The sequence below is a fragment of the Tenrec ecaudatus genome, chromosome 16 (genome assembly GCF_050624435.1).
Source record: "Tenrec ecaudatus isolate mTenEca1 chromosome 16, mTenEca1.hap1, whole genome shotgun sequence".
NCBI classification, from domain to species: Eukaryota; Metazoa; Chordata; class Mammalia; order Afrosoricida; family Tenrecidae; genus Tenrec; species Tenrec ecaudatus.
Window position 1 is genome coordinate 29,432,340 of NC_134545.1, and position 16,719 is coordinate 29,449,058.

The 16,719-nt window shown below is 51.3% G+C and overlaps 1 protein-coding gene across 1 annotated transcript in view; it reads right to left on the reverse strand.

Annotated features, from left to right (window-relative positions):
- Positions 1 to 16,719, reverse strand: part of LOC142428565 (unconventional myosin-XVIIIb-like) — a 181,796-nt gene that overhangs the window by 136,315 nt on the left and 28,762 nt on the right. Inside the window, exon 7 of the mRNA XM_075533417.1 lies at positions 1,283 to 1,456. Coding sequence (XP_075389532.1) covers positions 1,283 to 1,456 — 174 coding nt within the window. The remainder of the gene's footprint in view (positions 1 to 1,282; positions 1,457 to 16,719) is intronic.

The window sequence follows — 16,719 nt, forward strand, 5'->3', positions numbered from 1 at the left end:
GAGGGACGGCTACAAGTATTCAGAAGAACCCCAAGACATGTGTAACAATCATAGCTCCAAGTCGTCTTCCTCATGAATCTCAGCCTCTGTTGCCTCGGGGAGACCTTATTGGGGGGAGTCCTCAGAGACCCTTGGATCTTCCAAGGGGTCCCTTGGCGTCTCATCTCCTACAGCGGGGACATCAAGACAGCAGGAGGGTGCACACCAAGCACTCGGCTGAGCTCACTCTTGCAAGTCCAGTACCAAGTCCCCCTGCTCCTTCCCCAATACCAGTCAGAAGCACCCTCCTCCCTCCAGCTGCTCAGAATGCAATCTCAGGAGCTGTCCTCGGTCCCTTTCTGTCCTTTACGCCACACCATGCTTATTTCTGCCTGCATCTTCTCTCCGGCTCGTGTCCGTCCCTCCCATCTTACTTCCCACCTCTTTCACCTCTCCCCATGGGACTTTCACAGATTACCCACTATCCCCCATTCCTTACCCAACTTCCACCAGACTGAGCCTCTTCAGAAGTCAAATCACATCATGGCCCCCACTCAAGCCCCACCCCCAGAGATTCTCAGCAGTCTGAGCACAAACCCCCTCACCTGTAAACTCTTCAGCGATCTGATCCCACATTTCTCTCCTAACCCATCTCTTCCACCCTGCTCCAGCCACCCCATCCAATAGCTACTCTCCCAACAGGAAGATGACATCACTGGTTGGGGCTCAACAAGAATCAGCTGCAATGGACATGCTGTAATCGCTTATCAGTGTCCACTCGCCAGGAACCGACACCAAGCAGAAGTGTGGTAATGAGGGTCTGCGTGTGGTGAACCATCAGGAAGACCCCGGAGAATCCTGTCACCCTCCCAACCTCTGGGCTGCCCACCCAGCCTGCACAGCTGCTCAGGGTTAACCCTTAGGGAAACAAGGACATGGAGGGCTTTCATTTCCGAGCCCTAGACAGGGCTGTCAATAAGCTTCACGCCTGCAGAAGCCATCCACAGGTCGGCCGAAGGCAACACACTCACTGCCATCAAGTCCATGCCAACTCATAACAACCCTCTAGGACAGACTAGACCTGCCCCTGTGGCTTTCTGAGGCTTTGTTTATCAGAATAGAAAGCCTGGTCTTTCTCCCAAGGAACAAGCTGGTGGGTTTGAACTAATGACTTTGCAGATTGCAGCACGTGTAAACACTATGCCCAAATCACTGATGAATGGGTGAGTGGTGGAAGGCAGGTGGGTCCCCTGGAGCTGCCCCAGAGAGCCCCAGCCCGCCAGCAGGGCAGGTAGTACAGTACCTGAACTTGTCTCTTCATCCTCCAGGCCCCGGCGGCTGGACCCGGCCTTCACTTGCTCGATGATCTGCTGCAGGTGGTGCTTGAAGGTGGCTCGGTTCAGCTCCTCATACTCACAGCCCAGCACCTCGGCTGCACGGTTCGCCCACTCAAAGTGCATGAACTGCTTCCGGCCCACTAGTCAAGGGACAGAGCAGAGGGCGGGTGGTGAGGGTCCACCCAAGGGGAACTTAGAGTATCGCATCACACTCCCACCAACTCAGATCAGATTCACAGAGTGGCCCCTGGGGGATGGACCCCTCGGGAACAGTCAGGTTGACCCGGGAGATGGGTTGATACTACCCACCTGCACTTGCCAATTGCAGTACTTACTTTCCCACAGCAAACCAAATGAGCCAGGGAGTGCTCTACTAAGGGAGCGGAGACATCCTAGGTAAAGTACCAGTGATGAACCGACACTATGGGTCACTATGTATCAGCCACATGCCGTCTCTCCACCAGCCACACACAAACCCTTGCCATCCACCTAGTGACCCCGCCACCTGCCCGCCACCCAGCCACCCACCATTTCATTCAAACCAGATGTACACAGCTCCTTGGATATGGCAAGCACTGGGGAAGGAAGGCAGGGTAAGGTTGGTCTGGTATCTGCCCTTCTGGAGAGCTGATGGCCTATTAAGGAGAAGAGAGACACACATAGAAATGGGCTCATTTGTTGTTGTCAGGTGTCATCAAGTCGGTTCTGACCCATAGGGACCCTTGGCACAAAAGACCGAAACACTGCCCGATCCTGCACCATCCTCCCAATTGCTCCTGTGTCTGCACCCATTGGTACAGCTACTGGGTCAACAACCCATTGGGTCGAGAGCCTTCCTCTTTTCCATTGCCCCTCATTTAGGGTGATCAAATCATAAAGGGGGTTTCTCTCCCACTGTGTAGAAAGTGAACCAGGATGGCAAGACAATGGGAGGTTCAGAGAGTGGTCACAGGGTGCCCCGCCTGGGTGTGTAATATGTGAAGTGGGTACACTAGGATGTGGTGCGTGACGGAGCCTGGAGAGAGACAGGAAGAAGCAGGACAGAGCTTCCAAAGCAGCACCGAGGCTGGTGCTGAGAAAAGAGCCCAGCGGATGGAAGAAGTGGCAGGAAGGCTCCAGGGTGTGGAGGTGACCGCAGCTGAGGTGGAAGAAATGAAGGAGCGTCACTTGGTGAGACATCGCAACCCAGCCCACCCTCTGCGCTGCCCTCACCATGATTCTGAACAAAGTGACTCAAGGGGACAGAGGGGAACCGCCTCACAGGGTTTCCAAGGCTGCACTAGGTACAAAAGCAGGTGACCGTGCATCTCGCCTGTAGAGAAGGGGGTTCAATGCCACGGCCTGTCTCACAGCAGCGGAGCGCCTCAATCCAGACGCTGCCGGGTGGATTCAGCCATGGAGTCACCGTGTGTGTGAGAGTTCTGTGGGGTTATCAATGGCTGTGATCGTTTGGAATTCAATTGCCCAGCTTCTTCGTATTCTCTTCCTACAACACTCCCTGCCCCCTGCCCCCAGAACCTCGGGGTAGATTTGAACGGCCAATCTTGCCATAAGTCCATGAGCGGTCAGCTAATTACATATCTCTTAGTGACTCTGAAATCTCCTGTTTTTGTTGTCATCGGGGGTCAGCAAGTCGATTCCAACACATGGAGCCCCCAGGGACAGCAGAAGGAAACACTGCCTGGGCCGGGGCCAGCCTCACACTGTCACTCCTTCTCGCCAAAGCTCTTCCTGTCTTTCACTGCCCCTCCACTGTCCCAAGCAGGAAGTCCTTCTCAACTGGTGTCCCCTGGTAGCATGTCCCACACACCTGAGATGAAGTCTCGTCATGTGCACTTCTAACAAACTCTCTGGCCAGACTCCTTCCAAGACAGATTTGTTTGTTTGTTTGGGCAGTCCATCGTACTTTCAATATTCTGGGCCAGCACCAGAATCCCCATGCATCGGTCTTCACAATAAATTGAGAACTTTCATACACATATGAGGTAAGGGAGGATGCCATGGTTTGGGTCAGGTGCATCTCAGTCCTCAAAGTAACATCCTTGTTCTTCGACACTTTAATGAGGTCGTGTGCAGCAGACTCACCTAGTGCAGTACGTCTTTTGATCTCTGCACTGTGGTTCCCATGAGCATGGATTGCAGATCCAAGCAAGACAAAATCCTTGACAGCTTTCACCTTTGTTGAATCCATGTTACCTATTGTCCAGTTGTGAGGATTTGGCTTTTCCTTACATTGAGTTGTAATCCACACTCAAGGCTACAATCCTAGATGTTCATCTGCAAGTACTTCAAGCCCTCCTGCCTTTCAGCAAGCAAGGTTGTGTCAAGGGCATATCGAAGCCTGTTACTAAGCCTTCCTCCCATCCTGATGCCACACTCATCTTCATATAAGCCGCTTCTCTGATGATTTGCTCAGCAGACAGATTGAACAACCCTGACACACAACTTTCCTGATCGCTAACCATGCAGTCGCCCCTTGTTCTGTTTAGACAACTGCCTCTTGATCCACGTACAAGTTCTGCCTGAGCCCGACGGAGTGTTCTGGAGCTCCCATTCTTCTCAGGGTTCTCCATAGTTTGTTATAATCCACACAGTTGAATGCCGTGGCAGACACCAGAAAGAAGCCTGTCTGTGCTTTGTTGATTCCAAAGCATTCACCAGTGTGGCACGCAACCCACCACACCACAGCCTTGGAAGTCGCGGTGGCACTTGTGCTCTGTCCCAGAGGGGCCACTGTGAGTCAGAATCAACACTAGGCCAGCCACAACAATGGAGCGGAAAGAGCCCTCCTCTGATCCGCTGTCCTTGGAAAGATGACTTAGCCCAAGGTCACTGTGCTGCTGAAGAGGCAGAGATGGGATCTGAGTGAAGGAGACAAAGAAGCTGAGAGGGAGGGGCAGGAGAACACGGGAGCCCAGCAGGGGGTTAGAGCGAGGGCAGGGAGCAGATGCCAGCAGGTATTCACAGGCTCAGGCTTATACCTCTAACCCTGGACCAGAGACAGAGAAAAGGAAGAAGAAGTAACTTAACAAGAAAGGACCATATATGTGGCCCTTCAACTCCATCTACCATGAGTTCAATGGCTATCAATTACGGCGGCCTCCTGCATCTATTAATAACCCAGCCATTCCATCCTTTAACAAAGCTGTGTGACTGCGCAATGGCTCAGTATCACAGGACTTATTTATAAGGAGGGCGCAGCTGGATCCCATTTCTTCACACCCAGGCCAATAACTCGGAGGTCAGGTAGGATGGGGGGGGGGGGCGCTGGACGTGAAGAGCTCAGAGTTCAGCTGAAGAGAGCTGATCAGCTGAAGCTGGCTGCCTTGGGGATGTGGGGGGAGGGGCAAGACTGTGCTCTGGAGACACGCTGTCTGGGCCTAAATCCTACCTCCACCACTAAAAGCCGGGTGCCTTTCAGGAAGGCCGGTTCCTATGTGAGCCTCTGTTTCCTCTTCCGGCGATGGGGATGGGTAGAGAGTTTACTCTTGTGGCCTGGCAAAGGGCAGAGTGCTTCACGCCGAGTCAACTCTCAGAGGGACTGTGGTGCCTTGGCGCCAAGTTGGGCCCCAACTCTCGGCGGCCCTGAGCACCACAGCATAAAACACTGACCCATGATGGACTGGGATTGGACTATCGCACTGATCTGCACCGTTTTCATGGGGCTAATTTTCCAAAGGAAGCCACCCAGCCTTTCTTCCTCCTCCCTCTGAGTCGGGAAGCACCACTGAAAGCTGTTCATCGTCTTAGCCACGTGCAAGCCTCCGCCGAGGGAGTATGGATTCACTGCGAGGGAGTCCCGCGTCCCCTGCATGGAACATGGAGTGCCTACCGCGGAGCCAGTCAACTGCCACTCTAAACCTGAGGGCTCAAGCCATGCTCACTTTTAGCATGGCAGTGGCTATGCATTGGGCTGCTAGCTGCAAGGTCAGTAGTTCAAATTCACAAGCTTCCCCAAGGGCTTTATGTGATCCCATAAAGAGCTACAGTCTCAGAAGTCCACAGGTGCAGTTCTACCTTGTCCTGTAGGAGAGATCTGTGTCCACATCCACTGGTTTTGCATGGCAGTGAGTTTGGTTTGGTTTTTAGCATGGCTGTCGCAATCTGGAATTCCCACTGTCACGTGGATGACAAAGGGAGACCCTAGGGTCAATCTCAGGCCTGTGGCTTTCTGCCCCAGGGCATGCAGCAAAGCATCAGTACTAAGAGATGAGTGACTTGGTTATTCTTGGTGGTCAGAGGTCTGAGTGCCTTCCTGCCTCTATGGGTCAGGCTGGGGTGTTCCTTCTGCCCCTAAGTCATGCAACCCAAAGCCCTAGCTGTCTTGTTCCACCCTCCCACTCTCATCCCCTCAGACACTCCCAGTAAGGCCTGGCCAACGAGTCAGAGATAAATTGGGTATGAGTTATCCTTAATCCAAAACAAATCCCTGCCCACACCTCTAGTCTCTATGCTGGCAATGCCAAGACACCAACACCACTCCTCGTCCACACGCCCCTGTTCTGGACAATCCGAATGGGCATTCCAGGGGAAGAGGCTTCAGCGGGCAACTTGATGGAGCGATAATAGCTTACACTGGCCATGTGGGCCTCCCTCGTGCAGGACCTTGAGTGTGTGGCGCATGCTGGGAATTTATGATGGCAGAGGAGCCTGTGAAGGAGTTTCCCAAACACATCTGATGGAGAGGTGGATGCAGCATCTCTGGGGCACTGTGGGACTGGAGCAAGAACCAGAATGCACAACCCGCGGCAGTTTCAGCCTGGCTGCATGATCTCGGACCCTTGGTTTTGTACCTGTTCCATGGGTGGCAATTCTCCCCTGGGATTATGTTGCAGGTGAGGTAAGATGCTGGGTGTGAAGATGCTATGAGAACGTACATCCCAAGTGGAGGAGCAGGCCATCTTTGGGGAGTCATTATGGGAGGGGCTTTCCATCTGAACTCTAGGAGCACAGGTGCAGAAGTGGGGCTCCAGCCAGATCTATAAGTGACTTACCCAGACCCCACTGCTAGCCAAGCTAATGCCAAGACCAAGTTCAAACTTGGTGCACCTCAGCCCAATACTCCTTGCACACTCAGATGCTGCTTGCCAAGGCAGGCCGTCCAGGTAGCATAGTGGGTTTCATCTTGGGCTGCACCAGTTCGAAACCACCAGCCACTCCACAGGAGAAAGGTGAGGCTTTCTACTCCTGTAATGATGTACAGTCTCAGAACTGGGATCTGATTTACAGCTGCGAATTGGAATCCACTCAAAGGCAGTGGGTTTGATTTTTGGAAGGCAGCCCAGGCTGCGGTCACTCAACCAGGAACACTTTCATGGAAACTGCTGTGACTCCAGGGAAGCCCAGCAGTGGGTGGCTTTTCCACAGGCCGTTCCACATGCCCGGTCCTGTGCTAAGCACATCACCCTGTCAATGCAGCCACCGGTGACAAATGAACTATGCTTAATTCCATTTAGGGACAACACCTTGTGAAGAAATTGGGGGCCCGATGGCTTTAGGAACCTTACTTTTCTTCTCCAGGTTTCCAGTTAGTCACCTATAAACTGGGCATAACCTCCCTCCCCCTCTGCCCACCCTCTGCCATGGAATCCATTCTGACTCATAGCGACCCTAGGGCAAGGCAGAACTGCCCCTGTGGGTTTCTGAGACTAACTATTTACACGAATAGAAAGCTTCTTTCTCCCTCTGAGTGGCTGGTGGTTTCAAATTGCTGACAGTGAAGTTAGCAGCCCAACATGCAACCCACTTTGCCACCACGGCTCCCTGGTACATCAATCACCCTGGTGGAGCACAGATGCTTAAGAAACAGTGAGCAAGTGGCAGTGCTATGCCACCATCATCCTCACCACCGTGGCTCTGGTGCTTCTGATCTGAAGGAGGGCGGGCCCAGGACGCTGTCCTCTTGTCGTTTCCACTGAGCCATTTCAGATAAATGGTGCTTCTCCAGACCAAAGCTAATGGGGACTGCAGAACGCCTCTGGTCCACTTCCCCTGCTGAGCCTCAGTTTTCTCATCTTTAAATGGACACAACGCACCTGGGAAGCCCTGGGTGAGTATTCGCTGCTGGTATGGACTAGTTATGGGAAATGGAGGGGGAGAGAATGGCAGGTTTCCTCAGTGTTGTGCGGGGAGGTCCCCTAATCTGAGCTCTAAATCTCAATCCCCCAACACTGGTTCAGGGCCACACAGGGGCCAAATTTACTGCCGTGAAGACTCCTCAGGACCCTATAGGACAAAATAGAACTGGCTCCTTGGGGTTTCAGAGGCTGTCCATCTTTGCAGGGCCGCACAGCCTCATCTTTCTCTGGAGACACAGCTGGCAGGCTTGAACCATTGACCTGGCAGTTAGCCACCTAGTGCTTAACTCACTGTGCCACCAGGGGCTGTGAGTCAATGTCCCCTCCTTGAAATCAGTGTTCCAGCCCTACCACCCCATTCCAGGACCCACAGCTTCCTTTCCAGAACTGGCCTCCTCGAGACTACATATTAAAACACACACACACACACACACACACACACAATTGTTTGCATCACAGAACAGCCATTCCAACTTAATGAATGAATTCAATATGCTCAGAGAACACAGGATAAATCCTTGCATGGGGCCCAGAATAGGCCAGCCGCACCAGCTGGCGGGCCGGGAGCCAGCAGCCAGCTGGGGCAGGCAGGGGAAAGGCAGACACAACAGATGAGCTTGGGGTGTTGTGACCAAGGACAGAACAGTGACATCTCCAGAGTAGAAGCCCCAGGGGTCCCTCACTTCATTCTTGGCTCAATGCAGGGGCCAGAAGCTGTGAACAGAGGGAGACGGCAGGCCTAGCAAGGGGAGCAAGTGCCCTAAGCCTTGAACCTGAGCGATAACTGGCTCTGCAGTACTGATGCAAACCCCACACCTGCCCAAGACCCAATCCCTTAATGTCTTCTCGGCCCACAGGATGCCCTGGGCGGGACGCCTCCTGGCCAGCAGTCTCAGGGCACTTGCCCAGACTTCTACCACATGCTAAAAGTAGAAGCAGGGGTCTCAGGACCCACTGGAGCCAGCTGTCAACAGCCCAAATCAGTTGTCGCCCAATCACCTCCAACTCCAGGCAACCCCAAGTGTGCCTGAAAAAGAGACCGTGCCCCGCAGGGCTGGGGATGGCTGATTTTGCAGGAGGAGGTTGGCATGCCTTTCTTCAAAGGGCCTCTGGGTGAACTCGAACTGCCGACCTTTCAGTTAGCAGCTGTGCATTCAGCCAGTGGCAGAGGTGGAGGAGAAGACCAGAAAGGGGGAGAGGTGGGATGAAGCCTGAGAGAAGCAGGGAGGTGAAGGGGGAGAGAGGGACTAGTGGCCTGTGCCAGGTGAACAGTGATGGCCAAGTTAACAGGTAACTAGGGTCCAGCGCCCTGCTCTTCAGATTCTAATGCTGGACCACAGCTCCACGAAACACCATGATTGTTGGCAAGGGGGAGGTGAGTTCGTGAGGCTTGACCGGCCCTCTTTGCTGCTTCTGTGACCATTTCAGAACAAGGAGTTAAAAAGAAAGAAAGACTGCCTGTACAGCACACCTGGAAGAGTTCACGGAGATGCTCGGAGTCATCCCTGAGTTCCTAAGACGTTACCTTCCATCCCTCTACTTGTTAGCTTAGACCAAAACCAAACTCATTGCCGCTGTGTCAATGCCGACTCATCGCAACCCTGTAAGATGCTGAGACGGTAACTCTTTAAGGGAATAGGAAGGCTCATCTTTCTCCCAGGAGGTCGTGAACTGCTGACCGTAAAGTGAGCAGTCCAATACATAACCCCGACGCCACTAGGGGTCCAAGAGAAATGAGAACTGGGCCATGAATAGATATAAATGCATACCCACACCCATCACAGTTGACAAAATCAAAAGGACAGAAACTACTTGTGGTATTTACGTAATTTGTTGTCAATTTGAGACTTAAGAGTAAAAGGGTGAAGTTTAGCCTGTCAATCAGGTCGAAGCTCGATGACCTAATTTGGAGGCGCTAAGGAGATAAATGGCTCTCTGGAGACAGGATACATGCTCACTCTCTGCGAGACATCCCAGGTGCCAAGACACATGGAGCTAAACTAGAGGCCTGGAGCTGAAGGAGCCACATGGAGACCCCTGCCATGACTGAAATCCTCTACCGCCACTGAATCCACAAGACTTTCCACCCACTGGTCTATGATCTTCCTGCATTCGGCATAACTGCAAGGCTGCGTGAGTCTAAAGAGGAATTCATGGACTTGAATTGGACATCTGGGGGTAATATTGGACCTATGGACTTGATCTAGACTGGGCTGGTTGTTTTCTCAATATTCGATGGCTCTTGTGTATAGAGCTCATATGAGTGTCTCTATGAATGTGTTTCTCTAATCTACCCAAACTAACACTCTACTCAAATTCTCGGCAGTAGAAAAGTGGATAAACCAAGTCTAGTGCATAAACACAATGGAATCCTATGCAACACTGAAGATTAACGATCGATTTGTAAAACACCTCATCGCACTGATGGAGGACATGATGCCAAATGAAATGAACCCAACACAAAATAACCAGTGTTGTACAGGACCACTCTAGTAAAGTCTGGAGAGGGGTTTCACATTAAAAGAAACCGCTTTGGGAGGTTCCTGAGGGAGAGAGGAGAGAAGGAGGAGGAGAGGCCACAGGCTAGAGATTAGACAAGTGCTAACATGGGGTGAGAACTCCCTCTCTGCCCGCAGGTGGGTTCTGACAGACAACACCACTGTAGGACAGAGCAAAATGGCCCCTGTGGGTTTCCGGGACTGTCAATCGCCTGTTGTGGCTAGGTACCATCCCACTGATTCTGCCTCATAGCCACCGCATCGAGGTACAACAGAACGAAATGCTGCCCGGTCCTGTGCCAGTCTCACCATGGTTGTTATTTTTGAGCCCAAATTTGCAGCCACTGCGTCCATCCATCTCATTTAGGGTCTTCCTCGTCTTCAGTGAGCCTCTATTGACCAAGTAGCATGTCCTTCTCCAGAGCCTGGCTCTCCCAAGACTATTGCAGGTGGGTGCCATCAAGTTGGTTCCGACTCATAGCGAACTGATGGACAGCGGAATAAAACACTGCCGGCCATCCTCACAATTGTTCTCATGTGTGAGTTCATGGTTGCAGCCACCGTGTCGATCCATCTGGTCAAGGGCCTTTCTCTTTTGTTTGCTGCCCCTCTACATTACCAGGAATGATGTCCTTCTCCAGAGACTGGCCTCTCCTGAGAACATGTCCAAAGTATGTCTTGTCATTCCTTGCTTCTAAGGAGCACCCTCGCTGCCCTTCGAAGACAGATCGTTTGTTCTGACAGTTACTGTGTTTTCAATATTCTTCACCAACAGCACAGTTCAAATGCACTACTGTGTTACTCTGGGTTGACTAGAGAAACAATTTCATAGGCACTCATATGTTTAGGAAAGAGGTTTATATACAACAGCAATTGAATATTGAGAAAACATCCCAGCCCAGTCCAGATCAAGTCCATAAGTCCGATATTAGCCCATATGTCCAATACTAATCTATAATTCCTCTTCAGACTCACAAAAACATGCAATGACACCAAACTCAGGAAGATCACAGGCCAGTGGTGGGAAGTCTTGTGGATCCAGTGGTGTTGTAAACATCTGAACACTGGCAGAGGTCTCCGCGTGGCTCCTTCAGTTTAGGGCACTAAGGTAGCCCCATGTGTCTTGGCAGCGGCAATGTCTCCCAGGGAGTGAACATGTGCCTCCAGTGAGCTATTTATCTTCTTACTACCTCCAAATGAGGTCATCACTGCGACCTGATTGGCAGCTAAACTCCACCTCTTCACTCTTGTCTCAGATTGACAACAGATTCTGTAACTACCACAACCAACTATTCTTCCATCTTCCTTATTCAATGCCCAACTTTCATATGCATATAAGGTGATAAAAATCTTTACAGGAGGTTAAAGCGTCATTGTCTTGCAGAGCAGTTTGGGGTTGCACACTGCTGATATTGCAATTAGCAGGCCAATACATAATCCACTAGGCCACCAGGGCTCCTCTTAAATTGAGTAAAGGGGAGGCAGTATGACAACAAAAGAGTGTTTGGAGACAAAAATATAGAGGAAGAGAGAGACAGTGAGAGGTTAGAAAGAAAGGAAGATGGCATTGCGATTCTTACAACCATATAGGACAGGATTGAACTGCCCCTGTGGGCTTCTGAGACGGTGACTCTTTCCTCTTTCTCCCATGGAGGCTGGTGGTATCGAACTGCTGACTTTGTGGTTAGCCGCCCAGCATGTAACCACGACACCCTCAGTATGACTATTATTATTATAACTGGCTTCTCACTCAGGGTCTTGGCCATCTTAAGACGTGGTTGGACCCCTCCTTGGATGCCTGGGTAGGCTGGGCTGGCTCTGAGTGTCAGAGTACACCAGGAGGAGGTGGGGGTGGGCTTTGGTCATTACCCCATGTCTCCCTCTCTCTCCAGTGGGCTCCACACTCACAGCGCTGTCCATCCAGGGACATCCAGTGGCACTCTATTGACAGCAGCTGGAAAATTGCCAGCATCCCTCCATCACCTCTCACCATGCAGCCTCCCCAGGTTATATATGGGGGGACTGAGTTATATATTAGACTCACAGCAAGCAGGTTTGCCAATTTAGTGAAAGACAAATAAATTAGATGCCCGGCTAGCCTTCTGAGAGGCCTGTCAGCTTTGATGCTGAATGTCATTGTTTTGTTTTGTGGAGGAGTCAGGGACAGCAGGCCGGTGGCAAATCCATTCAGGCCTGCACAGGGAAAGCAAGCACCATTGTGTTGTTCTTTTTTACAGCTACAAAACCACAGAGGCCAAGCAAGGGGCAACAAAAGACAGCCACGCCCCCAGGGGAAACTCCCTGGCCTGTGGGTAAATTCTTCTTCTTAATGAAATTAAAAGTTACAGTGACCCTGTAGGACAGCGTGGAACAGTCCCCATAGATTCCCAAGGCTGTAAATCTTTCTGAAATCAGAAAGCCTCATCTTTCTTCCTTGGAGTGGCTGGTGGGTCCAAACAACTGACCTTGAGGGTAGCAGCCCAACACCTAACCCACTACAGCACCAGGGCCCCTTCATTCACACGAGAAGCGATAACAAAGGCAACACCGGTGCTGAACATTTTTGAAGTAAACAATTCAAGACTCCCAAGGATGCTATTCAGCTGGTGCGGTTATTGTGGTCACTTTATGAACAAGCACACAAGTCCCGGAGCCCGGGCACACCCTTGGAGGATGCAGCTGATGAAGCCAACAACATACTGCATTGGACCAATCTTCTGCAAGAGACCTCTTGAAAACACTTTTTTAGGTGAGCCTCACCCCAACCTCGGTCCTTTCAAACATCCCCTGGGCGTGGGGAACCTGTAGATGGAACCGAAAGATAAGAGGAAAGGATGCGCCTGAACAGTGATGTTGGTGCAGAATGCAGCCAAGAGCTAAAGCCTGCCCACCATTGGGGACCCTGCCGCCGCTGGAAAACCTGGAGGCATTGATTGTGGCATCACATCCACAAAGAGGCTACCACAGGAAGACAGGGTGACAGCTGGGTCGTGGAAGTGCCCCTAGCTCATCAAGGACCAGAGTGCATCCACTTGAGATACACAGCTAAGTGCACCATGGCCCATCTTCTTCTCTTAGCCATAAGGTTGCATAAACGGTTGTCTAATTGCTCGTAAGGGCTGGCTGCTCCCTGAGCTTTGCCTAATAGCAAGCCAACCTGTTGTTGGCTGCCTGCCATGTGATGCCAGCCCCCAGCACTCCCTCTCACTGCCTACCCCAGGAGAGAGGAATGGACACAGAGCAGAGGAAGCGAGGGGAGTGGTCTCCTGAGCACCAGGGAAGGCAGTTCCTCAGATCCAAAGGCCACCAGACCCAAGCTCCGAATAGATGATGCTTTCCAGTGAATAGAAGAGTCTAGAAGTTTGACCGCACGTGGTGACCTGGAGCCAATGCAAGAGAGGGCGTCCTTGGGAAGGGAAAGGACGCATTCAGAACCACCAGCTTGCTTTTGTCCATCTGCTGCGCTGTCCGCCAATCCTTCCAACTATAAGCACAACTCACCTTGGAGTGGCTTCTCCCTCCCCAGGGACAGTGACTGCAAAAATGTGCATCCTCCACCATCACCTACTGAGCCATCCAGAGTGAACAGGTCACAACAGAGCATGCAGGCTAAAGGAGACTAGGAAGAAAGGCCTGGCTATCTGCTTACCAACACCAGCCAAGGGAATGCCTCTGCATATGAACAGGGCTGCTGTCTGGCTCACTTGCTTTGGACACGGTGTCACTGGGAGAATGTTGGAGGAGGATATCATGAATGGACACAGCAGTGGCAGCCAGTGATCGTGTGGACAACGCAGGGCTGGCGACATTTCTTTCTGTGGTGCATGCAGTGACTGTGAGCCGGAGCTGATTCGCTGGTGGCTAACAGCCACAAACAGACAGCAAGTGCTGATAACGATGCCAGAGTAGGTCTCTCCCATTGCTACAGCTCAGTGGGGGAGGCAGACACAAACCCCAGTCATGATCCCAGGCTGGAGGAGTAAAAGCAGGGGCTGTACTGAGCACTGGAGAACAGAGAAACCAGGCCTGGTCCTGGGGTCAGGGAGGACTTCCTGGAGGAAGCAATGCCTGATCATAAGCAGGATACCTAGGAGGCATCATGATTACCTGGGAAGAAGGGAGAAAGCGAGTCCTGGGGAAAGGGAACAGCAAGGCAGTGGCTGGAAGATCTGGGGAGCTAGAAACGTCTACCCAGCTGAAATCAGCAAGATGGACTGGACTTCAGGTTGGAGCAATGGGCAGGGAGCAGTGGCTGATATTACTGAAGGGTGACAATCAGAATTGTGAGAGATCCAGTGGGGAGCGGACATCCAAAGTCACCCTGAGAGATCTAGTGTATCTCTAGCCAGGTGTCCATGGGAAGTCCATAGACCCAGGGACCCTTAAGTTAATGGCCTCCTGGGAGCTTCAGTGAATTTCATCTCCCACTTTATATATGAGAAAGCTGAGGCTCAGAGAAGGCGAGTGACCTGCCCAGGGCTACAGTTAGTAAAGGGCAGAGCTGAATTCCAGCTGGATTCAATCCTCTAAGCGTTGGGATACACACGCGTCTGCTCCAGAATGTCTGGGTCAAATGCCATAAAAATATCAGCCTCCATCTTCAAAGCTGGGAAGCAGTCATCCAAGGAACAACTATTGCTCTCTTCCCAGTGAAGACCCATGGAAATGATGCACCCAATGGACTAATGAACCACATGAACATTCAGTCTCCACAACCCTGAGACCAGAAGAACTAGATGGTACCCAACAACCCTACATGTGCTCTGAAAGGGATCACATTAGAAGGTCTTGGATACAGTGGAAGAAGAAAACATGCAGCAGAACTCAAAATCATAAAAGGGACTAGGCTGACTGGTCAGAAAAAGACTGGTAGACACCCCCGACACCCCCCCCCCAAGGCTATGGCCCTTAGTCACCCTTTCAGGTCTGGAATTGAATTCACTCCAGTGGATCCGTTTTTAGGAAAGAAAGGGGGGGGGGAGAGATAGGAGGATACAATGAACAATGACACCAGGGAGGGCTGCTCACCTTCAACTCATGAACCAGTTGAGCTCCGAAGGGCAGAACTGACCCAAAGGCAATGTGTATCAGGCTTAGGAAGGCAGGAGGGATGCAAGCAGGACATTCCGGGAGGAAGTGGGATGAGGGACGGTCCATTGAGGGGATGGCCGTGAATGAGATGAAACAAAATGTATCTGAATGACTGAATGGAACAGGGACCTACGGTGTCAACCTTCTCCCACAGGCTCACTGGGAGTAGGTGTTTACTGAGCAGTTGCTTGGGACGAGAAAGGTGCCGACTTTCATATTAGCCAGGCAGCCTTGGCAAAGCCCCAAAGGCTCTACACTACCTATCTCCCACAGATGAGGTCCAGAAGAGTTACCTAATTTGATCAAGGGCACAAGCAGTAGTGGGGGTTAAGTAATAACCCCAAACCCAGCTGCCATCAAATCGACTCAGACTTCAGGCCACCTCCCCCATGTCCGAGTTGAATCCTCATGTCCATCTCCTCTGTATCTGAGTAAAATTGAGCCTCACAGGGTCACCAATGGCTGTGACCTTTTGGAAAGCGATGGTCAGGACTTTCTTTCTCTGTACCTTTTGGTGGATTTCAATCGCCTCTTCTTTTTTGGTTAGTAGCATAGCACATTAGCATTTGTGCCACCCCTTGAGTTTAAGAATGCCCCCCACAAATCTATGTCCACAGACCACAATCGTATTTATAAAGAAACTATTTACACATGTAAGTAGCTACCATGAGATCATAACGCAGTAAGTCAAGCCACAAAACTCACTTACATTGGGTCATTTTTGACTCCTGATGACCTTATGGGACAGAGTAGAATTGCCCCCTAGGGTTCCTGAGGCTGTCAATCTTGACAGAAACCCACTGCCTCATCTATCTCCTGTGGGGCAAGTGTTGGGATCAAACCACTGATGATGCAGTTAACAGCCCATTCCTAAACCCACTCTAGCACTTTCAAAATAGACACCCCAAAGCCAAACCGTCTGCCGTCAAGTCAATTCCAAGTCACAGTGACCTTGTGGGACAGAAAATAACTGTGAATTTGGGTTTGTGAGACTCGATCTTTCTGGGAGCATCTCAATGTGTACCACCCTGTGCCACCTCTCCTAACTTCCCCTAACCTAACCTATTGCCATTGGGTGGATGCTGACTCCTAGGGAACCGATATAGGGTTTTAGGTGCTATGTGTGTGCTTGCAGGACAATGAGGCTATCTACTCTGTACAAATGTACAGCCTTAGAAACCCAACGGGCCAGTTCTGCTCTGTTCTTTAGGGTCACTTTGTCAGTGGCAGTAGATCTTCAGTGTTTCTCTAGTAGAGTGGCCTGCAACCCAATCACACCACCCAGGCAACCGACCAAAAAACCAAACTCACTGCCACCGAGTCGATTCTGACACCTCACTGTCCTATCGACTCACGGTAACCCTATAGGACATAACAGAACGACCCATATGGGTCTCCAAGACTATAACTCTTGATAGGAGTAGAAAGCTTCATCTTGCTCCTGAGGGGCGGCTGGTGGTTTCCAACCTCTTGGTTAGAAGCCCAGTGTACCACCCATTAGGCAACCTCCTAAATCCAATGACAGATGTCCTTACAGGAAGAAGAGCAGTGCTAGAGGCAAGCACAACTGGGAAGATGGCCAGGTGGAGGCAGAGAGAAAGACTGGAAAGATGGATCTCAGTGAAGGAAGACCGTGGGCTTCTCAATTGCCTCTTGCGCATGCAAAAGCCAGGCAAAGATGGAGGAAGATCCAAGAATGGACGTCTTTGAATTATAAGGCTGACAATGAATGTTGAA